The following is a 27,993-nucleotide window of genomic DNA, read 5'->3' on the forward strand; positions in this document are numbered from 1 at the left end:
ACAAGTCCTATTGATAAATGTACTGAAGTTGGCTTTTCAAGGTCAGTGCTGTTTGTTACCTTTCGCAGCTCCCTCATCTTGGACAGTGGAACTAGGTTAGTCGATTTCACTTTCGCTTCTGGCCAGTTTCACTGTCAGATTCTCCTGAATTAGCAGAAGGCTGCCATATTCAGGTGGCAGATTCTTGCTAAGAGAACTATTTGAATACAAACAAAAAGCTGTTTTCATTGACGTTTTATAATAGACTGAAAGTATTTCTGTTCGTATTAGGTTTGCAATGAAAACAATCAAAATATTAGGCCTAGAATACCTTAGAGTGTCTCTTTAACAGAGTCCCACATGCACGGCAGAGGGCTCATTTTTAATCAGTCATAGAACCAAGTTCCCCGTATAAAAATATACTGTGGTATTTTAGTTATGGCCTCAAAATACAGGAGTTGACAACAGTGTGTTCTGTAGAATTCTGTAGGATTTTAAATTGTTAGGTGTCACCTTTACAAGTACTTTTTGTCCATATTATAGTCTTAAATCCATAAACACTTATGCACCAATTCTGCACCATCAAGGAGGGCTTGGTGACTGCTGCACCTAGTGAAGGTAATGTGTTTCCACACAGGTGTTCTGTACTGCACACTTGGGGCCTTATGTTTAAGCCTAGAGCACGCTATTGTGAGAAATCCCATTGAAGTTACCGGGACAATTGACAGCAGTAAGGGTAAGGGAGTATTTGCAGGATAATCCTCTGAGGTTGAGCCACACAGGCCACAGCAGGGTTTAAATGCAATTGTTAGAGCATAGTTACAGTGCGGTTTCCTTGACCAGTGTAGAGTTTGTTTTTCCCTAGAGAATCCAGTGGTTAAATAAATGTCCCCTTTATCTCGCACAGTCCATTTGTCTAGTACAGTTCTGGGGGAAAAAAATCTCTTTCCATACTGGCAAGGGAAACGATAAAAGGACTTGGCTAGCAAGAGCCACTAAGAAAATTCTAGCCATATAATGCAACGGGCCATAAGTAGAAAGTTTTCTGGACATATTGACCCGGATTTCTCTTCTGCCTTTTTATCAGTTGTATATAGGTCACTGAAATGAATGGAGTCATCTAGTTAGAAAGTAGTGGAGAATCAGCCCCAAAGCTTTGGGGCCATATCCCCATCTGATATAAATAAATGTAGCTCCATTCAAGTTAATGGATGAGATCTGGACTTTTATTAATTATTATTGTTATTATTATTATTGGAGTTGATTGAAAATTTTCCAGTGAAACTTTTTTGTCCCCTGAAAGAAAATGCCCCTTTGACCAAAATGAACAATTTTGCAAAAAAAAAAAAAAAAAAATTATTTTATTTTTTTTGTTAAAAAATTACAAATAGATGTTTTTCAATTTTTTTGAGGGAAAAATTTCATTGGAGGGAAAAAACTCTCCACTCCTTATCCCCTTTTTACTTCAAAATATTTTGTTGAAAAAAATGAAACCACTCACAGGAAAGTTTGAATGAAACCATTTTTCAATCAGCTGTAGTTATTATTAGAGTTTCTGGTTTCAGGATAAAAACCCCAATGAAGCAGAAAATTACAGGATAAGGTTCTATAAAATATACGCAGCTGAAATATACAACATTTGCAGGATTGAGTTCTATGTGTGGAAGTGACTGACAAACCCTAAAGATCCATTAATTCATTGTGGGGTACAACCCCAGAATGTAGAGCCTTTTGGGGGGCTTTTAAAAACAAGATTGAATCAAGGAAAACAATTGTTCAAACCACTAATAGAACAGGATTTTTACTCCTAAAAATGTAGCAAGAGTTTGCCTAAAAATAACCATCAGACATCAGAAAAAGAAATAGAATTAACATTGCAAACCAGAATGTCTATTTACACTTTAAGAACCAGCTCTTCACTGGTGTACATCGCTGATGCTCTACTGAAGTCATTGGAATTATGACAATTGACACCAGCTGAGGATCTTGCTCATGACTTTGTAATATATTTCATGTCTTAATTCTACTCTACAAAATGAAATATCCACTCCTTTCAGATAGACGAGCTGTGAAATAAGCATGATTTCCCTGTTGATACTCTGTGAAAGTTGTTAGATTTTCTATAATTTGGTTTTTAATGAAATTAAACAAATTCACACACAGAAAAATAAAATCCTCAAAATTCACACCTGAGTTATACAAACTGTCCTCCCAGGAATGGAAGAACATACCACAAGGAATGGGAAAGCTATATACACGTTAACAATTCAGCAAGAATGATCGGCACGTACACACACAGACACAAACTTAGGCAGGTCTTCTTGTTTGGTAGCTGATGAAGCCCAATGGATATATAAGAGGGAAGCAAATCAACACAAGATCAAATCCTTGGGCAAAACTCCTTTTGGCTTCAAAGGAGCCAGAATTTCACCCATGATGTCTAAGAGTGAAAGTCACCCACCCAGGGGTGAGGATTGGAACTGAGCAATGACTGGAGTGGTGTCTTTACAAATAAGGTGCATTTTTTAAAAAAGGAAAACAAAAAGGTAAAGAGGCACCTGGCTCTAAACATTTAAAGAAAGCAAGAAAAGAGGCGAACCATTGAGTAGGGAATAAAGCACAACAACATTAACCTGGGAAGTCGATAGGATACCAAAGTTCACATCTAGATGCAGTTCTTTGGTGAAATGACCATGGTAACCTGGGTTCAGTTCAGGGGTTTCTGGGATGTGGGTGTGGATGGCACTGCAGACCCTTCTCATGGGAAGCTCTGAAATGAGCTAGGAGAAGGAGGACTGTGATATGGAAATCCTTCCAGATTAGTTATTGCCAGACAATACAGAGCATCGCGGAGATCCGCACACGTTGGACAGTGTTTGGTGCTGCTATGGCTAAGTGAGGGATTGTTTTGGTTAACACCTGAAAGTGTGTTAAATTTCACTGCTGGAGTTGAGAATCTCCTAGGAGGCTCAGTAACAGCTCGAGTCTCTGAACAGTTCAGCTGTGCTGGGCTCCCATAAGCAAGACCTTCCTTCTGCTGCACTTCGAAGGTACCGTCGCTCCAAACTTTGGTCCATGGCTAGAAGTCAGGGCTCCCTTGTGCATGATGGAGCAATAGCCTCAATGGAGATAAGTGGGTTGATTCCATCGGTACCAAGATCTGGGAAAAAAAAAAAAAGGAAACAACAAACACAAATGCACCGTTATTTTCCTTTCCCCTGAAACGGGAGCCCATCATTATTTCATCTGAAGCCCTATTTAGCCAGCAACTGATGCTCTAAACCCAACAGAGGGTTAGAGCAAAACTGAGGGTGGGTTGCACTATAACCAAGACAGTCTTCTCTGAATGACCAAGAAGCATCCATCATGCTCAGATTTCACACATGAGGCGGCACAGGGGCAATGTAAGACCAGATCCTGCCTCGTCGCAGGTGTACAGGATCAGAACAAGTTCCTCCATGATTCAGGAAGCACAGCAGCTGCTTCAACATCCAACATGCTCTGGGTTTGCTTTCTGCTAACTTGTCGCCAATGTCATGAGCAATGCTGGTTGGGAGCAGGAGCAGCAGTGGCCAGGGGAGGAGAGGGATGTCAACAGCAGCATTGAACTTAGTAGCGAGGCATGTGATAAGAAACAGCTAGAGGGACTTCACCTCAGAGCATGGGGAATCTGCTGGGGACAGAAGAGACAGAGGAAATGTATCCCCTGTGCTTTATCTGTGAGTGGACACAGTGGGTCAGTTCCCAGGAGGGCAACTAGGATGCAAAGGAAGGGGTCTAAGTAGGAGCAACAGCAAAATAAATCTTCTCCTCTTCCTCTCTCCTTTCCCCCACTGTGCCTACCACATACAGAAGGAAAGCATCACAGCCCCTGTACCTGCTCACATGCCGAATTTTTGCTAGCAGGAGATTTCAAAGAAACATGGCCTTTTCTATGAGTTTGGAAGCAGAAAACAGCCATTCCCTATGGACCCTCAGAATGAGCATGAAACCATCACAATGGAATGGCCTCATCTAACTTCATTTTTCTAAAGCCCATCACAATAGTATGCAGTGAGCCCTGAATGTTCTTCTCAAGGGTCCTGTTTGCTCCCCCACGCGCCGGGCATTAGTGCTAGGTGCTCCCCATCTCCTTACCCAGAAGGATTGAAGTTGGATGAGTTCATTGTGGCTTTAGAGTTGCTCTGGGATGCACTGGGACTGCTGGCATGGAGCCCTGTACTGGGGGACGAGGGCCTGCTGGTGTTCCCAGGGGAACATGATGATGTTACTGCACGAGAAGAGAGACAAGAATGAGGCTCACCTCTTCTTTCCTACTGGGGACCAGGTGCATCTGTCCCACTGCTCTCCTTATCCCTTGGCTTGCTGCAATAGCGAATGCATGTTAACCGTGCCCTGGTCTGACAAGCTAGACACCCCTACACGTGAGGTAAGGAGGGATTCTCCCTGCAGCAAAGCATCGCGACTGGAGCACATGGTTCCTCTAGTGTGAGATGTGCCAAGTCTCTGCTGACGAGATGCCAGAATCTTCCGCCAAGGACACACCCCATGGAGTGTGTTCCCAGTCCCAAACCCTCTGTCAGAACTTGGAGGGAGCAGCAAGGCGGGTGGAAGGGAGACAGTTGCTTTTGAGGATAGAATGGAAGGAAGGGATACAGCAAAAGGAAGGGGGAGAGATTGGGAGAGAGCAGGTGAAGGCGTTTAAAAAGATAGATACATCTCAGGCTGGGGAGTTTTGTTCCAAAGCCCTTCACATTAGCACAGAGAGACTTCAGCCCCTATTATATTTAGCATCATCATGCCTAGGAGCCCTAGTCTTGGAACAGGACCCCTCTGCGCTAGGTGCTGCACAGACACAGAACAGACACACAGTCCCTGCCCCCAAAAGCTGATAACCTAAGAATAAGACAAGAAATAAATCGATCCAGAGCCAGCTCCTCTCAAAGTTCAGGAGTGTTTGGATCCAGGGTTTTGCTCTGGTCTCTTCCATCCCTAAATATCAGCATTTGCCAGCAGGCGACAGGAAATGTTCTGCCCCGGGGGAATTTCCTCTACTTGGCCAGAGTGAAGATGTGGATTCTACCACCTGCACCCCTCACTGCTGAACGGGTCACGTCAGGCAGCTAATTACAGTCAGTCCAGGAGCCCATCTAGGATGGGCTGCAAATGTCAGAAAGCAAGCAGCCTTTGGATCAAATATAAGGTCCAAGTACTGACTGGCAGCAGAGCAAGAGGGATTTGCTATCAGTGAAGGAAAAGAGAGAGGCATCAATCTTTGAGCCAGGCTTACCTGTCCCAGGCATGGTGCTGTGGATCGGATTGACTGAGAGAGGGCCCAGGGACCCGGAGGTAGAGACCTGGAAGGGAACAGAAACCAACTGTGAATTAGTGACAGACAGTTATTAATAAGAACATAGATCCCAGAGTGCCATTTCCTTAGTAGTACACAGAGTCACATACTAGCCTCCCATTCCCACAGGAATCCCTTAGTCTACTGTGCACACACCCACACAGATTTCTTATCCAGATACAGTTCAGATTCCCACACACGGTTCCATTAGTATTGCGAGAGAGGCACACCATTCCCCCCGGGCAGCATACTGGACTGTGCATGTGTAGACACCAATCCCTTCATCCCAAACACACACAAACACAGGCTCACTCCAGGGCTTGAGGCTCACGCAAGTTATTTCACAGTGGGGAGCCGATCCTGGAAAAGAGGTTGTCTGACTGACATCTCCTCTCCCATTAGCCATCCCATGAGGTGGCTCCCCACTCACACAATGTTGTGGTGGTACTAGAGCAGTTGCTTGCATGGACATGTTATGTTTGGAAAACGTTTACTTATTTTAAGCCGCCTTTCGTGTGACAGATGTTCTGTTCTTTTCCAAAAGGCCTGAGTCTCCATCATTTACACTGGTGTAACAGCAACATAGCTCCGTTGGCTTCACTGGAGTTACTCTGGAGTCAAACCCACATAAGTGAGAAGAGAATCAGGCCCACAATCCCCTCTGCTCTTTTGTTTCATCTCCCCCTCCCACTGCTTCTGTTTTTCTCAGCTGGAAACCAGAAAGAGAACCAGCACCGTATAACCAGGCAGCTCGCTATGGATCTTTAGCAAGTGATCCTGGGACCCTTCGCCAACCACAGTTTGGGAACCTCTCATCTAAGGGAAAGACAGGCAGAGGGCAGCCTCCTTCACCAAGGGATGACAAGAGAACCCTATCTACTAAGCCACTGCTCTGCAGAATCTACACACGCTGCCCCTGTACTAGGATTCCCACTCTCAGTCATAACAAATCAGACCAGAGGGGCATCTAGACTGTCTCCAATAGTGGCCAGCACCAGATGCCTTTGAGGAAGGTGCAGGAAACCCTGCAGTTATGGGATAATCTATCCAGGAGATGTTTTTTCCTAATCCCTAATATTTAAAAATTGGCGTATGCTCTGAAGCATGAGGGTGTTATAAGCTTTGGAATTGGGCTGTTTGCTTGTTTATTTTCAAGCAAAAACCAATGCGCACAAATTTTTGCAAACCCTTGTTTTTATTTTATTTTGTTTTGGGCCATTCTCTGACTGGCTCTATAGCTCAGTGGAGAATTTTTTCATCAAAAATATCTTCCAATGAAAAACATTTTCAGGTAAAAATTGCCAACTTTTTTTCATGATTTTTGTCCAGCTTTGCTACCCACCTCTCACTGGCAAAGCTAGTCCCATTTTTCTGTTTGGGCAAAATCCACCCCAGTGTAGAGGGACTAGAAGTGCTGCTGAGGATTTCAACATGGGGCTTAGGTCTGGTCTACGCTACAGTTAGGCAGACAAAAGGCAGCTTACATCAACCTAACTAAGGAAGCGTCTACACTAAAATTTCACTCCCGCCTATGTAACTTGCCCGCTACACCAGCTTAATAACTTCACTTCCATGAGAGGCATAGATTCGATGTAGTTAGGTCAACACAGAGTCAATGTAGACGCTGCATTGCTTACATTGACTGTTGCTGGCTTTCAGAAGCCATCCCACAATGCCCCAAACTGACAACTCAATTGGCACAAGTGCTGCAGGTGAAGATGTGTGCTGCTGACACAAGGAACAAAGTGGAGACACACACACAAGCAATATAATTACTGCAGCAATTGTACGCAGACATAAGTTAGAACGACTACATTTTGTAGACATGCCCTTATGTTCAAATTCTGTTAATTATCTGTGAAAAGATTTGGAGGTTTACAAACCTAGACCAAGATTTTCAAAAGCACTGAGCACATCCTCTGAAAATCAGAGCCCTTCCAGCTGTCTCAAGTTGGACACAAAATCAGAGGCATCTTTAATCACTAGTCACTTTTGAAAATCGTGGCCTCGTGCTTAACAGTATCACTGAATTTTTTTCTTTTCAGGGGGCTGAGTTTTGTTGCCTGGTCTGCGGCTATCTGCCAGTTAAGATTTTTGTGGCTGTAATTAGTTTCTGGGAGGGAGGGGAAATCTACACCTGTTGTTTTTATTTGTATAAATTTAACCAAACAAATATAACAAATTGTTTGGTATGATCAGTGAATAGCTCATGTGATCATACTTCAGCCAACAAGTTCATGGCAAATTTACTCACAAAACTATTGCTTTGAATATTTATTGCTTGCAAGTAGCTTGTCCTGCTTTGCAACTGATATCCAAAAGTCACACGATATTTTGCTGCTCCCTGACGGGATGACTCCCAAACCCACTGAGATTTCAAGAGGAGACTATCCCTTGTGAATACATAATGACCACGCTACCCCCATATGAATCCCCAGCAACCTTCAGCACTGCAGAACACAGACACCTGCCACTTGAGGTCAGCTCATTAACTGGTAGCAGTATTGGGCTGTTATCCACAACACCCACTCACCAGCAGATTACAGATATTGAACGAATATTTGTGATGCTCTCTCTTTACACGATAGCCCTTTCCAACAAAAATTCACTCATGAAAACATTCATGGACAGTGAATAAAAGAGGCCACTAATACCATCATAGCTAAGTCACTGAATGAGTGTTTGCAGACACTTCAGCATCCGGATTCACCTGATACTGTAGCCAGGCCTATTGGACTGTCGACAAGCTACAGACCTGCCTTAATAAGAAACTCTGTGTGCTAAGTCAAAGCCTGCAGTTACTGAGGTGGGCGAAGAAACAGGGAGTGTCTTTTATATGCAATGCCCCCCATACTTGAGAGCAGCTCGTGCTCTGTAGCGAGGCTACACAGGATTGTGCCACCTCCCCCTGGCACTGCTATGCACTCCGAAAAGCAGAGAGCCCTGTCTGCACTTCAGGCTGGGAGTGGTTATAATTCTGCACTGCCAGGCTTGGCAGGGGCGAAAGAAGCTGCAGCGATCGATGCCTCCTTCTGGTCTTGGATGCCCTGACTCAGCAGTGCACTTACCTACATGCTCAAGTGCCACTGAAGTTAAGCATATGCTTAAATGCTTTGCTGAACTAGTGCCAAAGGGGAGAAACATCACTCTAACCTGGTTCGTCATTTGTGGCTGAAGGCTTCACTTCCTGATTGGATGAGAACAGGTCCTGGAGCAGCTGTGTTAACTAACATGATGTTGAACTGACTTAGTAGGCAGTGTCACATAGGCAGGGATGAGCTTTGTTTAACATCCTGTGAGCCGGTCATGGTTAACCCTGTTTCATAGCTGGGTTTATCCAGTACCAGTGGGCACCTTGAACAGGACTTGACTCTGTTTAAATTGACTGCAAAGTCACATTTAACATCATGTTGGTTAGCATGACTTCCTCAAGGCTGTGATCTAACATCCTCATTTTTTCTTCTCTTGTGTCTTGCTTCTAGGTGGCCCCTTCCATTCTCCCATCCCTATAAATTCTCTAGCTGCCACCACCTAAACCCATGGCAGGAGGCGAAAAGGGCTAGACTGGTGGACTTGTACTCCACCCACTGTTCCAGAGAAGTTCAGTGTTTCTTCTCCCATGTTGTGCATTGAGATGTAAACCATCATCAGTAGGCTTCAGAGTTAACAGCCCACTGAAATGAATGGAGGCAGTTCTCAACTCTCAGAGCTATTGTTGAAAACTCAGCCTCCACTAACATTTGAAAACTTTTCTTTGCAACTGTAAGGTCTAGAAACATAGGGCCAGATTTTTAGCTGGTGTAAATCAGCCTAGCACTTTACTGACTTACACCAGCTGGTGATCTGGTCCTTATTTTAAAAAAGAGAACAAACAATTACATTCTACGGAGAGGGATGAGGCCATCAGACAAGTGCAGCCTGGCATGCTGAATACCAGCTCAATCCTCCCCTGCACAGCAACATCTCCACACCTTTCCCCTGGAGGTGCTGGGGAAGCAAGTGGTGTTAATTCCATCAACAGTGCTCTTCCCACCGAGTCAGCGGTAACCAAAGCCCAGCTAGAGGGAACTGCACTGCAGGAAGTGAAGCTGATGATTCAGTAGATAGTGCTCCTCCCACTGAGTCAGTGCTGAGCCAATGCCCTCTAGGAGCCTCCAGGGCGCTGTTGAAAGTGCCGTATTTTTGGGTGCAACTTAAAACGAAAAAAGTCTTGCCCGCTTGTTGTCAGGATACTAGCCCCAAAGCATTTGGATAATGGCATTCTGATTACCTAACCCTCTCGCTTTCTGTTTCATCTGTAAAGAGTTTGGGGCAAGGCACACTTCCATGCCATACAAATGTACGAGATCATCTGTTGCTGCCTCCTTTTCCTGCAAGCCATGTGTTTCCCTAGTACCCTGCTACACTTGCTGCCTTATGGAAAGTAATTGGTACTCCCTTGGTCCACCAGGTCTCACCAGTCTGGAATTGTAGATGGGTGATTTTATGGGGGATGGCACTGGACAGCTGATCCGCTTCTCCTTCTGGCGCCGATTACAAAACCAAACCCGAACCACTTCCTTTTCCATGGAGAGCTGCTCTGCTATCATGGAGATCTCTTCCGAGCTGGGCTTGGGGTTCTGGTAAGAGAGGACATTTGGTGAACAAAGAAAACTCTGTAGAACTTATTTTAAAGCATCAGTGGGCTGTATGATCTCCTGCTGTTTGAGTGGCAAGAGGAGAGGAATCTGGACGCGGCTTTTAACTGAGGAGGGGAGAAGATTTGGGTTTCTCAAAGGGAAAGGGTAGAGATCTGATGGAAGGTCCACGTTTTGAGTGACACTAGTGAAAGTCTAGTGGAGTCAGTTAGGATGAATAGGTGTACCCTCTCTACATATAAAGCACTGAGCCTCAGATCAGTATTTAAGGAGAAGCTGTCACATAAGGAGAAGCTAGGAAGGATAGTCTTGTGGTGAAGGCACTGAACAGGGACTCAAAAGATCTGGGTTCTACTCTTCAGATCTCCCTCAGACTTTCCAAATGCTGCATCTTTTCCACATGCAAATGGATGGACATCACACCAAATGGACTGAAGGTGAAAAATCCACTGCTATCTACATACTACGCAGACCACAATGAGAGATTATGCCATACTCTGTCAAAGAAACCGAGGAACCACCTGATCAGCATCCTATACAGCAAACAGGAAAACATCAAAAATGAGCTCTCCAACCTGGAGACTCTCATAAATAACCAAACTTCCATACAAAGAGACTTCAGTAAAATAAGACAGGAGATCTACATTACACACTTCACCTCTCTACAAAGGAAAAAGGACTGCAAGCTGTCTAAAATCCTACCTGCCACATGGGGCCGCAACAGTGGTACACTTAACCCACCCAGCAATATTGTCAATCTATCCAACCATACACTCAGCCCAGCAGAAGAGTCTGTCCTATCTTGGGAACTCTTTCTGCCCTGCCACCCCCACAAACATGATACAGTTCTGTGGTGATCTGGAAGCCTACTTTTGCCATCTCCGACTCAAAGGATACTTTCAAGATAAAACTGAACAGCGCACTGATAGACAGATACCCTCCTACCAACAGCACAAGAAGAACTCCACATGGACTCCTCCTGAGGGTCAGAATGACAGCTTGGACCTATACATAGAATGCTTCCGCCGATGTGCACAGGCAAAAATTGTGGAAAAACAACATCACTGCATCCAACGAAGTGGGTATTCATCCACGAAAGCTCATGCTCCAATACATCTGTTAGTCTATAAGGTGCCACAGGACTCTCTGCTGCTTTTACAGATCCAGACTAACATGGCTACCTCTCTGATACTCAGACTTTCCATGTGACCTTGGGTGAGTCACTTAATCCCTCTGATCCTCATTTAAAAAACACGGATCATGAAACCTCCTTTCTCTTTCCCCTCCCCCCACTTTGTGGAGGTTAAACACTTTGGTGCAGAGATGCTCTCTATATGTTTGGATAGCACCAAGCCAAAAGGGGCTCCAATCACAATTAGGACCTCTAAATAATAAAGAAAACAAGAGCTTAGGATTAGGATATTGAGAAAGTTTCCCCTTCCTAAGCAGCCCTAGAGCAGGAAACTCCATGCTGGCCAAAATGGGCAAGTTCCTGATAATTTGAGAGAGGCTGTCTATTGTTCTTTCACCAGCCTGGGGAGGAGAAGTTTGATACAATCAGATTTAAGGCTGGATGAGGGTAAAAACTGGAGTCTGTTGAAAATTTTCCATCTAAATTGTTTTTTGGGAGGAAAATGGCGTTTTTGACTGAATATGTTTGTTGGCAAGAAGTGTCTGCTACCTAGCTGACAGATAAGAGATTTTTTAGTTTGTTGGCAAGTCTAAGAAAGCGGAGAAAAAAATAATTTTGGGTCAAACCAAAACTGAATTTTTTTGAAATTTTTAATGAATCAAAGAAATTGAAACATTTCTTTCGATATGAAATGAAACGTTGCTTTTAGATGTTGAGCCTCTGACATTTTGAATTTTTTAAAATAAAATGAAAGGAAGTTTCTAAACAGAAAGTAATTTCTGATTGAAAAATTGAAAAACTTGGCATTTTAAAAAAAGTCAAAATGAATCATTTATATTTTTTCATTTTTTTAAAACCCAAACAATCTGCTGAAATTGACATGCATTTGTGAAATATTTTGATGTTCCCAAACCTGCCTTTCTCATCAAGAAAAGTTTCTAAGAAAAAAAATCCTGAAAGAAAAAAGAAAATGGCTCTTAGCTTAAGAACTAGTAGGAATTTCTGGCTGGGAGACAGAGCTCACAACATGTGGTAAGATTTTCCCCTCACATCTTGAAATCTCTTCTCCAGAGTGGAACGAATGTTGGTCTCGATGCTGGTACGTTTCTTTCTCTTCCGCCCAAACATTTCGCTCACTGAAGGGTAGGAATTTGGGGTACTCACGGAGGAGTCCAAGGGAGTGGATTCTGGGGGGAAAGAAGGAACAAAAGGATTCAAGACCATTTGGCAGCAGATCTGTTCACGTTGTGAGGTGTTTTTTTCTGAAGCTGACCACCTGTGACAACCTGCTGTTCTTGAAAACGGAAAATGCCAAGAGTTTGTCCATGCCCCTGAGGCAAAAATGACTAAAGTCTGCGAAAGGGCTATCCCAGAATCCTGAGTGTTGGAAGCAAATGTACTGAACATACGCTGGATGGTCTTGAGGACCTAACTAGAAATCACTCCACGTGGTGCTAGGTTCCCTTGGGGTTTGCCACAATGGTCATGAAGATTTACTCATGATTTATTGATTAAGTTGTGCTGTTGAAAGCTGGCTGGGAACCACTGCCCCTCCTTAAACATGTAAAAGGTCCTGGCTCAGAATACTGTATAGGAACCCCTCCTTCCCCAGCGGTAACACCTTTAACATTGCCCAAAATAGCCCCAAATCCCAGCTTCGATTGAGGCTGGTCAGAAAAGGTGGAGTCAACGTTTCCCCCAAATATTGTTTTCCATCTTTTTGATGATGTTACCCAACCAGCCACCTTGAGCGCTAAGTTTTCAACTGTCAGAAATTGATGTCATTCCGGTGACTTCAGTGGTACTATGCTGATTGACACCAGCTGGGGATCAGATTGGGCATTTCGCCTCATGTTGCAGAGACATTCCCTGTTGCAATAAAATCAGCTGAAGGTGTCCAGGTCACCACTGGATGGAATGTCACAGTCGCTCAAGTGTATGTGGCTACAATGCCCCATAGTGGCTTTGCAGTCTATAAAGGATACATACCGTAGGACTGCAGTGCTACAGGTAATAGGGTGTCTCTCGATAATATATATCTAGCTCTCATAATCCTGGTTCATCAGCAGATCTCAGGGCACTTTATAAAGGAGGTAAGTCTCAATATCCCCCATTTAGAGATGGGGAAACTGAAGCATAAAGTAGCAAAGTGACTTGCTCAAGGTTACCCAGCAGAGTAGCCAGGAAAAGAACTGAAAATCTCTTGAGTCTGAGGGCTACACGCTGACCAAAAGAGCACACTACCTCTCAAGTGGCTGAGGCACGTGTTTCTGGAATAATGGGATGCCCCCTCTCTGTGGCTTAGCTTGCAACACCATGATAACCGGCAAAGGGTTCATGACATTGTCTGTGACCCCGTCCTTCTCCCTGAAAGTGTATCCCATTGGTGAGTGTGTGTTACAAGTCCCCCTCGGTGCCCAATTCCCAGAGGATAGTAGCCTCTGACTGCCCCAGTCTGGGACCTTGAGCTGTAGCAGCTTGGGCTTTTAGCTCTGGAGGCGCCTAGTTCAATTCCCGCTTTGTTGGCTAAGATGGCAGCCTTCACTCAGGCACGGCGCTGTGCCCTACCTGCATCGCTCAGCCACTTCTCCAGCAGGGGCTTGAGCTTGCACATGTTTTTAAAGCTCAGGTTGAGGGCCTCGAAGCGGGAGATGGTGGTCTGGCTGAAATCGTTGCCGTACAGCTTACCCATGGCCAGCCCTACGTCGCCCTGCCGGGGGAATCAGAGTGAAAAGATGAGCTGAGAAAACCCACTTGCAGCTCCCCACCATGTTGTTAATTCACTCCCAGGTCACTTCTACTATAACAACAAACTAGCTTCCTCAGCCAGTCTCTTCCACCACTAGGGATAGACTCCCAGAGCCTTCCTGAGTCCTTCCTACACGCCAGTACGCACCGAAGAGGCCGACGGTAATTGTTACGCTTGGCTTGAAGTTCCAGGTAATGCATCTTCGGGAGGGGTTAGGTTCATCCGTTGTTCATCTGTGATTTCAAGGTGGTGTTCCCATAAAGCGCACATCTGTACAACTCCCCTCCCCTCAATGCCCACATCTGCATCAAGCCCTCCCTTCTATACCCACATCTGCACCCAACCCTGCCCCTACTCTCCATGCCCACATCCATACCCAATCCCCCCCACCTTGTGCATCTCACTATTCAACCACTCATCATGGGACTGCCTTTTTGCCCCTCACCTGGGTGAACCCCAGTTTGATTCGCCTCTGCTTAAAAGTCTTGGCAAACTTCTCCAGCTCCTCCAGGTCACTGGGTTCGTCTGATACGGCTGAAGACGGCATGTGTTTTGCAACTTGCAAGTGCTGTGGCACCTCCAGATGGGGCTCTAAAGACGGCCCAGGGAGCCCTGAACGTCCCACTGCCTGTTAAAAACAAAACCAGAGTCACAACAACAGAAAAGCCACAGGATTTTCTGCACTGTCCTACCATAACAAATGTTGCTTGGTGTGGCTGTGTGCAGTTAAACAGCTCCCACATCCCACTGCTGAGGAGGTTGCATGTCAATGATGGGCAAAATGATCCTTCCAGAAAAGCGTGGGATGAGAAGGGTAAGTTGTTTTAGGGGAGGTGGGATCAAAGTTCAGGATGTAGGTTGGGCTGCTATAATACAAAACTTAGGTCAGTAATGGGGAGCTGGCATTCATTGGGGTAACGGCTATAAAATAATAGCAAATACCTGGAGAGAAGGGTGGGTATTTAAAAATGAAAGAATGGACCCTTGACTCATCTGATCAGCTGCAAAAATCAAGGGAGCAGCTGTTTCAGTTACTAAGAAGGGCAAAGCCTTCTGGGTTGGGTTGTGACTTTCCAAACCCTGGCTGGGCTGACTTTGTGTCCCATCCGAGCCCCCCTGGCAAGCCTGGTGTGGCCTGGGAAAAAGAAAGATAAAAAGATTTCTATGTCAGGGTTCTGCTTGATGCCTGTGGGACGCGGGCCTGGGGAGTATTCGATTTGCTGGATGAACAGAGGAAGGTTTTTGGCACCCCACGTAGAGTCACCCATGGCATTCCATTGCCCGCATAGAGAAGTGACCAACCAGAACCCGCACCTCATCATGAGCACTGCCTTGGCATGATCCCACCGAAGGCCACAGGGACTTGAAGGATCTGAAAGAGCAGCTGGGAGGGGCAAATAACTCTCTCCAAACGGTGCCAGAAACTCAGGGCACAGGTGCCAAGAGCCCACAAGCGGGAATGAACAGAGGGCACCGCAAAGGCAAACAAGTCATCAAAAGCAGATGCAGACCAGACCGGAAAGGCTTCAGAGGTTAGGACTATTGTTTACATAGCATTTGCATCAGGCCAGGTGCTTTACGAGGCTGTAAAAGACACTGCCCTTGCCCTGAGAAGCTTTATGATCTAAGCAGGAAGCAAACACATGCAGGGGCAAAGAAGGGAGGCAACCCTATGTACTGGGAAGGAGCGATGAAGTGCCCTGAAGCTGGAATTGTGATTGTACGGGGGCGTTACAAGCGCTGTGGTTTGGGGGTGGGGAATAGGAACTTGTTGGCTTCTTTGAAGAATGACATCTCACTGAGGCAAAGGCAAGCCAAGGCCTTCTCGGCCTAGGGAGCGGTTTGGAAGGGGTCGGAGAAGGAGATGGAAAGACGGGACGCTTGGGTGGAGAAATATGTCCCCAATCAGAAACCAGCACCCACCAAGTGGCATGGATCACCCCCCTTGCTAGCAGCCTCAGCCAAGGCTGGAATGAGCTATGGAGATGGAATCCCCCTCTCGCCTCTCCTCTCTCGCAGGGGGCGGGGGTGGGGGGAGGCAGGGCCAGTGCTACCATTAAGACAAAGTAGGCGGTTGCCTAGGGTGCCAAGATTTGGGGCGCCAAAAAGCAGTGCCCCCAATTTTTTTTTACAGCATTCCTGGGCTGGGCTGCAGGAGGCACGCTGACATGTGCAGCTCAGACTCCCTCTCTCAGTGCAGTGGCCGCTCCACTTCTCCCACCTCCCAGGTTTGCAGCGCCAATCAGCTGTTTGGCGCCACAAGCCTGGGAGGGGAGGAGAATTAGAGTGAGGGTGGCATGCTCGCGGAAGAGGAGGAGCAGAGGTGAGCTGGGGTGGGGAGCTGCCACGGGGGGGAGGGGCGCCTCAGGAAGGAGGGGGGACAGGGAGCTGCCGCAGGCCTGGGGGGGCGGGGTGCAAGGTGGAAGTTTCGTGCTCTAGGCGAAACTTCCTTTCACCAGCCCTGCAGGGAGGGGCATGTTCACAGATGAGTGTGAATCCCCACAGCCTGGGCTGCAATCCACTTCCCTGGCGCAAATCGGCAGCAGATCCCGGCTAGCTGTTAAAGTGATGCCCATAATCCGTTTGATCCCGCTTCCAGCTGAGGCAGCCAGAAGGTAGTTTACCTGTGATGCTAGGCTGGGTCCGGGCTGCGAGAGGATGAGGCTGCTCTGTTGCTGGGGAAAGGAGAGAATATTTGGCTGCAAAGCTGATGAGAGAGGGAGAGAGAGATTCGATTAGACTGGCCTCTCCTTAAATATCTAGACACCTCTGTATCACACGGCACTGTCTCCATAGAGCTCAAAGGTAAACATCATCTTCTCCATTTTACAGATGGGAGACCTGCATAGCAGCATAGGTGTGCATAGCTTTTTGGTACCTGTGCTTAGGTACTATGGGGATGGGAAACCTAGTACCGTTAGTTCGTAGATTTCTGTGCTTTGATGCTGAAAGTCCCTGCATTCAAATCTTGGGGTATGTGCTGGGGGGTTGTTACATGAGCATACCACAGTTGAATCATTGCTAGATCTTGGTACTTTAACCTACCAGGCCCATCTCCCTCCTGTTAATTATTCTGACTCATCACATCACATCTAAAATCTGACCGAGCTCTGCTGTAGTTATTGGGCCTAAATATTTACCCTAACTGTAAGCTCAATTGTAAAAAGTTTACAAGGTGTCACAATAACTTATCATTTTTCACCTACTTGGGAATTAACCATGGAAAGTAGGTCAAGAAAGATTGTTTTGAACAGGTGCAAGGAAACCAGACACAGAGACTGAATTAGTCCAGACAGAAACAGGTCTACTGATAAGATTCAAGGTTGAGGTTGGACTTAATAAACAAGATGACGTGGGTCTCCAAATCAATGGATCAAAATTGGAGTGGCAGACATTAGGCCTAATAGGTGGACACAGTAATGAGCGGATGAATTATGCCTCCCACTTTCCCCACTTTTTGGGGTTCTTCAAAGGAGAGACTTTGGAAATTTGTTTTTGTCCCAACACATCTTCACTTCCTAGCTCACATCTCGCCCGGGCGCATTTTAACTCATCTCATGTGCCCCAATCACAACACAGAGGGAGTGGACCAGTCAGATGGATTTTCTCCCTGAGAGGAAGACAATCAGGCCTTGATCTTGTTCAAATAACCTTGTTTTTCACCTGAGAGTCCTGAAAGCCATTGCATCATCATGACACCCAGTCCTCAGACAGTCAGTGGGGATATATAATTGCCAGTGCCACAGAGGTACGTAAGATCCTGTTCTAGGTCCCTTCCCTTTTGCATTACTCTCTGTCCCACTATTTCTTTTCTCCTATCCTATCTAGGGTTGCTAATTTTGGCTAGATGGATTCCTGGAGGATTCATCACATGACAGAATCTTTAATTTAAGATTAATTTTTAATTCCTGGGGGGCTGGCCACCCTAATCCTCTCTCTCATTTTCTTGGCTTTTCATTGAATACTGAAATCAACTGTACTGCATCAGCGCAGTGAGATAAGATGGCTACAACCCTGCTCTGTCTAAGGGGAAAGGACCCAATTAGATGACTTCCCTGACTGGAATGTGAACCAGAGTCTAAGCAACAGGTGTCCTGGTCAACCTGCCAGCCAAAGCATCTCTTAGTAATTGAGCAACTGTCCAGTGCTCCAAAAACTTCAACCAAAGCCTTAGTTCCCTCATCTTTTCTATCCTCTTTCTTCTCCACCTTGTGTCTGCCTGTCTGCTACAAAGAGGAGATGTGAATACCCTTCACACAACAGGACGGACAGCAAAATTATCCCTTTCTTTTTCATCAAAGGTCGTTAATAAAAATGAGAGACACTGTCTCCCAAAGCACAACGACAAGCACGATTTGATTAAGTTTGTTTCAAATAATGACTTAATTTCAATGTCAGTATAAATGTTTGTTTTGATTTCCTGTTCTTTCTTGTGTTTGGTCAATAAACTTTCAAAAGAATCTTTCAGGAGGAAAGCTTTTGGGTGCTTGCCAAGAGATGAAGTAAACCAGGGTCTCTGTAGAAAATCCCCCGAACCTTTGTATCAATCTTTTAAATGTCTGACAGTGAAAGAGTTTAGGACACTTAATTCTTTTGACCCTTGAGATTAATACAATAGCTCCTTTGGAAAGAGACCTGGTCCTTTTCCTTGACCATTAAAGCACCTGGCTCATTTTGGCCTCTGCATAAATCATAATACTGTCTTGCAGAAATCAGATGATGAGGATAGCAGTACTTAGCTCTTTTACCATGCTTATTACCTCCACGGTGCTTTAACAACCTTAACTAATTCATAAGACAAAGCTCCATGGCTTCCGGAAACTGGAGGAGACTCATTGTATTGACTGTCTTCCTGGAATTTAAATCAGGTGCTTAACATTTAGATTTATAAAATGACACCATAGAAAGAATAATCTGTTTGGCTCTGATTGTGCATGTCTCCAGGTTTATTCATGGGTCAAGGTTTATTCACTATTGTTGCAAAAGCAAAACACATCCCTTCCCCCAACAACCTCAGAAAAATAAAAGCTTGTAATGAGGAGGGAAATTGTACCAGAGATGCAGACTTGTCAGGGAGTTAAAGTTACGGCCTTGATTCAGAAATCACTGGATGAAATCCTCCATCCTGTATTATGGAGGGGGTCCGAATAGATAATCATAATGGCCCCTTCTGGCCTTCAGTTGTATGAACCTATGAGTCCAACATATCAGGACCCAAGAAATCTTCCATACTTTTCTCAGATTTACACTCAATGCTCCTTTCCAGCACGATGCGTTTCCTGTCCCACATGAGTGCGTTGGTACTGAGAGCAATCAGTTCAGTGATAGATTATTCCGATCCTACCTGCTCAGGATAATTAGTTTAGTAGATTATTGTTACATGTACAGCAAGTGGTTTTTTGAGATATTACTCAGTAGCACTTGGCAGCGACAACGGCTTAAGAGCCATCAGCACTAGACAGATTGTCCACTCAGTCTAGGCAAACTGAAATAATTTTCATCCCGAGTTTATACACTGTCACACTCTAGGATCATGTGTTTTAATGTATCTGTGGCTCAAATCCTGCAGTCGGTTCATGCAAGGGGACCTTTATGATCACTGAAGTCAAAAGTTACTAAGCATGGGTATGAGGCTCCATCTACGTAGATCAGATCGAAGTCTCGGGACCTATGTTTGTCCTTCCATGACCAACACTGGCCCAAGCCATTGTAATGCACATCAATTTTTGAAAAGCTTACCTCTAAAAAGGAATATATCAAAGTTAGAAGCTAGAGCAGGTTCCCCGTAAAGATGGGGCTCCTGGGTGTTTCCATGTCATCCTGACTGAGACTAACCCAACCAGATGCAGTGCTGAATTTCAACGGAGAGAGGCATTTCTCTGAAGCATGCCTGAGACCAGTGCACACAGCCCCTTGGTGGCGCTACTGTTACATGGAAGAGCAGCTGTGGGAGCATCTCCCCAGCTGCGTAGCCGAGAGAGGAGAATTCCATCACCCAGTGGTTTAATATAGTTTGCATTTTGGTTAGAGCAGCTGCCTGGTGTCAGGACTTTGAGGTGACTTCAGGTGCAACAGGGGAGGGAGCTGCCATGCAGGAGAGAGGGCGAAGGGAAAAGCTTTGGCAATACAGAGAGGCATGGTCAGTAACAAAGGGAGCAAGACAGTGAACCAGTTTCCACTCTTGGTCACCATTGCCTAGATCTGGAGTGACTCTCCTGACATCAGTGGATCGATGCCTCTGAGAGATCAGTGCCTGGCCCTGGATATCACCAGCCCATCTAGTCAAGGGTTGGGGCAGGGGGGTTGGCTCTTGAATCACTCCTGTGACTCCACCTGCCTGTGACTCCACCTGTATCAAGAGCACTGTATTAATGATTCTAGTGAGCACTAGGGCTATTACCTTGTTGCCCAGCCTGGGCCTGAGAGAGCAGGAACTGAGGAACTGATTGCATAGGACTGGGAACCAGCACAAGCTGCTGCAGGGTGTGAAGAGAACTCATATCCTAACGAAGAAACAATGCAGATCAGATGCATCTGCCCTGCACACAGCACTCACCCTTTCCCAGTTCCCTCCCTGCTGTAAGTAGCACTTAAACACCCCCTCTATCCTCCCTAACCCCGTTTCTGCCTTTAACCACGATAGACTGCAACTCAGGCAACCTCCCCCCGCCACCCGAGCGCCACAGAACTAGAGCTGCTCCCAAATTTTTCACCCAAAGCTTTTCCAATACTGGCTTTTTGCTTAAATGGAATTTTTCCTTTTTTTGTCAAAAAAGCAAACTCCCAAACTGTCAATTTCTCTCTTTTTTGTCTATTGACATTTTTCAATTTAAAAGTGAAACATTTTGGTTTTCAGTTGCCATAAAAAAATAAAACAATTAAAAAAATCATTGAGGCAGAGGGAGTGTTTCATGTTTTTGACAACAACTCAGAAAATGTCAGAAAAAACTTAAGTAAAAACAAACAAACAGAAACTTCAGTTTTGCATGGAAACCAAATCCTCATTTCCCGACTAGCTAGAGAATCTGGGAATGAGTGAGGCCCAGGACTTTGTTAAGTACGTCCACCTGACCCTAAGAAATGTTCTTGCTTGATGCTGCCTGGCAGGTGAGAACTCCCAGCCCCGCATCCAGGGCTCTGACTGAGGAAAGAGGAGGCAAAAATCTTTGTTGTTCCTACAAACTCCTCAGTTGCAACATTTCCCAATTATACCACCCTGGGTCCCAGCTCTGACTCTTTGTCTGACTTTACAGACAGGAGACTGGACTTCAGGTGGAATTCACAAGGTCTATTCACCAGCTAAGCCCATAGGGTCAGATAACCAAGTCCTTGGCACCCACAGTTGGGGTCAGAATTTCCAGGGAGCTCAGCAGCCAACAAGTACCCAGTGTGATGAACTCTAAAACCTGGCCTCTGTTTTCAAGCATTGTGGGACCATAAGTGGTGCCTACACCTTGGGCAAGGGCTCTGCTCAGGGGTGAATTCTACCCTTTCATCTTAGGTGCAAACATAAGGGAAGAGATTTTAAAAGGCACAAATAGCATTTGGGCATCTAACTCCCATTAGAAGTTAATGGGAGTTAGGTGCCTAACTGCTATTTGGGCCTTTGAAAAATCTCCCCCAAGGAATACATTTTGTCTCTGGTGTAACTCGACCAAAGTCAGTTGAGTGACCCTAGGGATGAACCTGACCTTCGCAAAGCAAATTGAATCAGGATTCACAGTGTCTGACTCTGGAAGCCTTCTCCATAGCCATATAAGCACCTCTTTAAAGTGGCTTTCAAGCAATGAGTGCTCCAGAACCAGTGCCACAAAGGACTCCTGGAGTTCTTGAGGCTGCTAAGCCACTTACCCCGGTGATTTGGCTTCCAGGCATCATTGATGATCCTTGTCCTAGATGGCCTGATCTGGGCTGTACCGGAGATTGCAAGGAATCACTGAGATCTTCTGTTTTAATCTGCAGGGGAGAGGACAGCAGTTGTATCAGCAGGAAGCCTGCACAGATGACATGGAGTCAGAGGAAGGTGGAAGAGTCAGGAAGTTAGCAAGCTTGGAGTTTGGGGCACCTGGGAAAGATCCTCTCTAGTGTACCTGTGCTTGTCATCACACCAAGAGTGAAGTCTAGTAATGAGAGTCAGAACTCCTGAGTTCCATCCCTGGCTTTGCAGCAACGTCTGTGCATTTGGACAAGTCACTTCCCCACTCTCCTTCAGTGTCACCACCTGCAAAGTGGGCATAAGTCTACTGACCCACTTCGCCAAGGGGAGGGGTGAGATGTCCTTAATTAAAAGCCCTCTAATTAAAGCATTTAAGTCCTGCTGACTTCAGTGCTGCTTTGAGTCAAGCATGTGCTTAAGTGGTCTGCTGAACCAAGGCCCTGAAACATTTTGTGGCTCTTGGAAGAAAAGCACCAGAAAGCAAAGTATTATAACAACAGGTAATACATAGAAATTGGTGGGCTGGCTAAGTCGCTACTGCCCTTTTTAGAGGCTGCTTCAGCTGCACTCCACTGCATTTCTGGCTATAGAGCATCTTCCTGCAGAGGTGGCCATGAGGGTGCAAGGAATGGAGAAGAGAAGAACAGATTTAAGTACATGAAAACCAGCACCATTTAGGAGTGGCTGCCAGCCTTGAAAGTTCACCAGTCCCGGCACTAAATCTACTTGCCCATACTTCACCACTGGTGATAATGGGCAAACAAATGCTATTTGACTTGCCTAGTAAAGGAAAATAGTCATTTGCCCAGAGCCAAACAGGTGAGTAGCAGTTTGCACACCGCATTGGAGTCAGCCCTGGAACCACTTGCCCTACTTTAAAGTCCAGGCAAGACAAATCCAGATTTCTAAGACAGGAAAAATTCACCAAGGATCAGAACGGGAGCTTGGAGTTTGTTCGTTTCTTTGGTCTCCAAGTTACTGTTTATTCTTTCTGCTCCAAAACAAGGCAAAACCCATTGCTGCTTGTTGCATTGGGTATAATTTGTCACTGGGACCTGGCGTCCCCGTGGGATGGACAATAGGATTTTGGAGAACAAAGGAATGCTCACACATCACTGTGACAGTCTGAGTGGAACAGGTGCAACATCAAGTCAGGGCCTTGCTCATCCTTTGGGATGGGAGGACTGTATCCTGCATTTGTAGGGAGCAGAAAGAACTTTTTGGTTCATCAGATAAGTCTTTTCTTGAAATGGATCCAAGTGGCAAAATTCTGAACCAAAGCAAACCTTCCCCAAGTCTGAGGATGCTTGGTTCTGGGGTGTGATGGGGCAAGACCATATGGCTACAGTAAAGTAGTGAGGAACAGGAATGTTAGCCCCAGGCTAAAGAAATCCCTGGTACCATGGTAACCAAATGGCAGTTGCTTCAGGTTAATCAAGACATCTGGGGCCAATTATGATCTTTCTAGAAGGCAGTAGAGATAGCTAGATTGATTGGGACACCTGAAGCCAATCAAGGGCTGGCTGGAACTAGTAAAAAGCCTCCCAGATAGTCAGTGAGATGTGCGTGTGAGGAGCTGGGAACAAGAGGTGCAAGGAGCTGAGAGTGAGAGCCTGTGCTGCTGGAGGACTAAGGAGTACAAGCGTTATCAGACACCGGGAGGAAGGTCCTGTGGTGAGGATAAAGATGGTGTTTGGAGGAGGCCATGGGGAAGTAGCCCAGGGAGTTGTAGCTGTCATGCAGCTGTTATAGGAGGCTCTATAGACAGCTGCGATCCACAGGGCACTGGGCTGGAACCCGGACTACAGGGCGGGCCCGGGTACCCCGCAAACAGGGGCGGCTCCAGGCCCCAGCACACCAAGCGTGTGCTTGGGGTGGCATGCTGTGGGGGGCGCTCTGCCGGTCACCGGGAGGGCAGCAGGCAGGGTGCCTTCAGCGGCATGCCTGCGGAGGGTCCTCTGGTCCCGCGGCTCCGGTGGACCTCCCACAGGCGCCCCCCGCAGCATGATGGCGTGCTTGGGGCGGTGAAATGTCTAGAGCCGTCCCTGCCCCCAAACCTCCCAACTCCTGATCAGACACAGGAGGAGTTGACCCAGACCGTGGGTTCCACCAGAGGGGAAGATCTCGGAGATGAGCAATCCACCAATAAGAGCAGGACCCACCAAGGCTGAGGAGGAACTTTGTCATACGTGTTCTAGTTTGGGTCCTTTCAAGCAACAGTCCTGATCCAGGTCTAATTTTTCCCCAGTGCCATGAAAACCCTGTGCTTTGGCTCAGGGTTGTGGACTTTCTCTTAGAATCTGGAATGGATCTTGCTACCAGCGGTAGTTAATGACACAATCGAAGATCACTGAAGAAACACAACTTTTTCATTCTCCAGTATCCTGAGATGCTAGTGCAGAGAGTGAGTAATATAGCCTCCTACCAGCAGAGAGAGGCAAGCAACGTAGGTTTTCCCATAAACCATGAGCAAAGCATGCATTTTTCAATCGAGATGGCTTTTGTTACAGATTGAGGAAAAATAACTAAGAAAGAACAAATATAAAAGTCTCCATATGAGAGAGAGAACACAATCTCTCTCGCTCTCTCTCACACACTCTGAATTGAAGCACAGAAAGGAAGCTCCCCCGTGCCCCCTCCATAAAGATTAATTTACACATTTAAAGGTGTAGTACACAAAACCCAGAATGATGTCATCTCTTTTCAGTAACATGCTGTAGCTATATACATTGCATAAAGCTTACTGTGCAATATTAACCCTTCCAAAGAGAGCTGAGAATTCTACACCTCTCAGGAGGGAGTGATCTTCTACTAGACAGATGGTAAAAACTTTTGATCACTACTAATCTGGGCAGTGTTTGAGTTGGTGACCATTACATGAAAGGCCCTATGAATACATTATCTCCTCTCCTCTGAGCCCATAACTCCACTTCAACCCTTTCACCATTTCCAAGTTCTTTCCCTCCTGAAGACAGATTTACCAGAAACCATCACATTAAAAAAAAAAATTACCCATACTTGCAATTGTTACAATTAAAGATCCAGCAAATTGCCAAGGGTTCATGTGTCTATGGCTCACATGACTCAGGAATCCGAATCCAAACAGCCACTGAGAGAAAAGTGACCATGCTCACACGAAGATCAAGGTGCTTTCTCCTGCCTGATCTTGATCGGAGCTGAGCATTTAAGAACCACAAGCCATTTCCAAACTGAAATCAATTTTTACAGCTGCCAAATGGAATGATTTGGAAGCATTCCAGGAAGAAAAGGGTGTGTAGCTGCATCCCAAGATCACGTATCGTGAGATAAAGAGGTGGGTTTGGCAAAAAAAAAACAACCCCAAAAAACAAAACAGCAACTGTTTCCCAATTTAGAAAACAACATTGCCAACAGCTTGTCCCCCACTTCCTGGAATTCGCCAGCTTTCTCCAGAGAAGATAGGAGGGACCCTGGGGGTAATTAACTAACTCTTCTCTATTGCACCTTATTTCGTTAGTGTTCGACTCAAATTTACTCCAGCCCTCCCCTGCATACTGCCTGCTTCCTACCTGTTTACTACTGTATGTTTGGGATGTAACCAAGTCACAAAGTTTGAGGTGTTTATGCAGATCCTACTATCTTTGGTTCTTCCAGAGAAAGCTTTACAGGATTTCTAAACCCAAGCACTCAACAACTGCGAGTCAGGCTGCTATCATGAGATTTTTTAAAAATCATATTTTTTTTCCCTTCTGGTTTCTGAGTGCACTGAGGTCATGTTTTCAAGCCTTTTCACCAGACCAAGAGGGTCAGAATTTTACCTTTAGAAAAAAGAAAGCAGAGATTCTCACATAATCACCTGACTCCAGAAGCTAAGACTTTCTGAAAAAAAAAGCAACTATAAGGAGACCCATGATAAAAGTCAGTGTCTCAGCTCTTGTGATTTTAAGCTAGAGAGCAAAATAAAGGTCAGATTGTGCTGAGTTTCTCTGGGGTCTTTGTATGGAGGTCAAGTTAGACTGGGACCAGTAAACAGAAAGGTGGCAGGGAGACGGGAGGTTTCCTCCTCTCCTGTGTAAAATGATGCAATCTGCCTCAGTAAAAATGCAATTTCAGACTGCACAGCAAAGTATTAGGAATATACTCACTGTGCCCCGACCCAGGGAGAGACCCCTGCAGGGGAATGAAACAAAATGACATGCCACAAACAACAGCTATTATTGATATATAGATCATGCACACCAGGAGGAGGGATTAGAACTCTAGACCTTCATCTACAAAATCACTGGTATCTACCAATTGAGCTAAAGGGGACTGCCTAAAGCTAGTAAAATGGTAATTATCCTCTTGGTGATCCACTAGAGGGTGACAAATACACCACATGAAGCTACTGCATTAAAGGATTACTAGGGTGCAGGAAAGGAATTGCTCCTGCAAATCTAATCTAGATGTTCTCTCTATCTTGACAAAGTTTGTTTTGGGGCCTCTGACCCCAGGTGAAAAACAAATGGAGAGCAAGATGGTTTAAAGCAAGTCCCTCCCCTCACTGGCTGATTGGTCCCTTCACTAGTTGGCTGGTGGGTCTGCTCACTCTGATAGCCCACTGATGGGTTTCTTACTCAATCCTGGTGGACCCCCCCCCAAAAAAAAACAAAACAAAAAACTAATTGTGGGTGATGAAAAATGATCAAAGCTGTTCGGCTCACTTGCGTAATCCATTGGTGGAAGATATTACATAAACATTTCACAAGACAGAATTATGGAAAGAACATCTCCCAACCTGCCTGCAATTACTGCACAAAGTCTTCCTTACCAGTAGAGGGAAGATTTAAAAAAAAAAAAAAAAAAGAAAAGAAAGAGAGCACATCTGTTTTGTAACAGATCTATAAACATTTGGCAAAGGCTTACCTCATGAAAACATCCTGGAGACATCCTGCAAGCTGGGAAGTCCAAGCTCACGCAAGGCGGTTAGAAAAAAGCATCCTAGCAGCTCAGATGTTACAGTGATGAAGGCCATGTCAGTAATAGGTAGATGGAGAGATTGCTAGGCAGGCAGACCGGCCCCACATTTGGTCTTATAAACTGCATGTTGCATTTCCATGGGGTGAACTCAACACCCCTTGTCCTCCTCCTTGTAAAACACAAAGTCACCTCCTCTTCCTCAACATTTGTGATGCAACATGATTGCCCTCCCACCCCCCTGTTGGCAATGTGGGTTTATATTTACCAATAGAGAGGAACCCTTTAAGGGGTGGGTTTGACAGAGCACCCTCCTCAATCTGGATGCCTCTTCTAACCACACAGACTAGAGTTTCACCCTAGATTGCATGTGTGTAGCCAATCACCCCACATATTACATACACTGCACATTAGGCAAAATGGTACTCAGGTAGCTGAGAATGTTATGGGAGGATTCACCTCAGAGTGCTGTGAGTGATCACACATTTATTATGTAGCTTAAATTTAGACTGTAAGCTCTCTGAGACACAGACCTCTCCTAGTTATCTAGCCCACAAGGCTGTTGCATCTCAGCAACTCACAATCATTAATAAATTTATCCTCACAACACCCTAGTTGAGGTAAAGTTGCGTTTTTATTCCCATTTAACAGATGGTGAACTGAGGCACAAAGAACTGAAGGGGCAGATTTTAATTCCCTCACTCACACTGAGTAGTACCTCTCTCCACAGATGGTCTCACTGAAATCACTCCCAGAGTAAAGTGCTACTGAACCCGAGTAAGGGTGTGAGAACCTGACCTTGAGTGAGTTGGCTATGGTCACTCAGGGAGTTTGTTACAGAGATAGGAATCAAACCACACAACGCCCCAGGTGCTGCTTTAACAACAAGACCAACCTTCATGCCTTGTCTGTTATGTGTTTGTCTGTGAAGTACCTACCACACTTATGGGCACTATGAAGTAAAAATAATAATAAATAATAGGAATAATATTAATATTTTTGCAATTACCATATCCCCATATACTATCCTCAATTAACAGATGTCAAGAGTCAGGAACGTAACCTACATTCAATGCAAATCCCCCACTCAAACTCTACATGTGGCCATGTTATGGGTTGGTAGGAGGTTTAGGAGCAGGATTTGCAAAGGATTTCAGCACAACGCGCATTCAGAGTTAGGCCATTACTGAATGCTTTGGGAAAATCCATCCTAAAAGTCAGGACATTTATGAGTTATAGTTTGCTTCTCAACCATAATGCACCCACATTGCACCT

The 27,993-nt window shown here is 45.5% G+C and overlaps 1 protein-coding gene across 1 annotated transcript in view; it reads right to left on the reverse strand.

Moving 5' to 3' along the window:
- Positions 1 to 3,059: 3,059 nt before the first annotated feature.
- POU2F3 (POU class 2 homeobox 3) overlaps positions 3,060 to 27,993 on the reverse strand; it is a 58,587-nt gene continuing 33,653 nt past the window's right edge. The window contains exons 5-14 of the mRNA XM_030538262.1: positions 21,699 to 21,803; positions 20,248 to 20,350; positions 16,472 to 16,554; positions 14,293 to 14,475; positions 13,667 to 13,808; positions 12,149 to 12,285; positions 9,787 to 9,948; positions 5,270 to 5,336; positions 4,117 to 4,249; positions 3,060 to 3,139 (exon numbers count right to left, since the gene is read on the reverse strand). Of these exons, the coding sequence (XP_030394122.1) occupies positions 3,100 to 3,139; positions 4,117 to 4,249; positions 5,270 to 5,336; positions 9,787 to 9,948; positions 12,149 to 12,285; positions 13,667 to 13,808; positions 14,293 to 14,475; positions 16,472 to 16,554; positions 20,248 to 20,350; positions 21,699 to 21,803 (1,155 nt within the window). The 3' untranslated portion in view covers positions 3,060 to 3,099. The remainder of the gene's footprint in view (positions 3,140 to 4,116; positions 4,250 to 5,269; positions 5,337 to 9,786; positions 9,949 to 12,148; positions 12,286 to 13,666; positions 13,809 to 14,292; positions 14,476 to 16,471; positions 16,555 to 20,247; positions 20,351 to 21,698; positions 21,804 to 27,993) is intronic.

The sequence above is a fragment of the Gopherus evgoodei genome, chromosome 19 (genome assembly GCF_007399415.2).
Source record: "Gopherus evgoodei ecotype Sinaloan lineage chromosome 19, rGopEvg1_v1.p, whole genome shotgun sequence".
Classification (NCBI taxonomy): domain Eukaryota; kingdom Metazoa; phylum Chordata; order Testudines; family Testudinidae; genus Gopherus; species Gopherus evgoodei.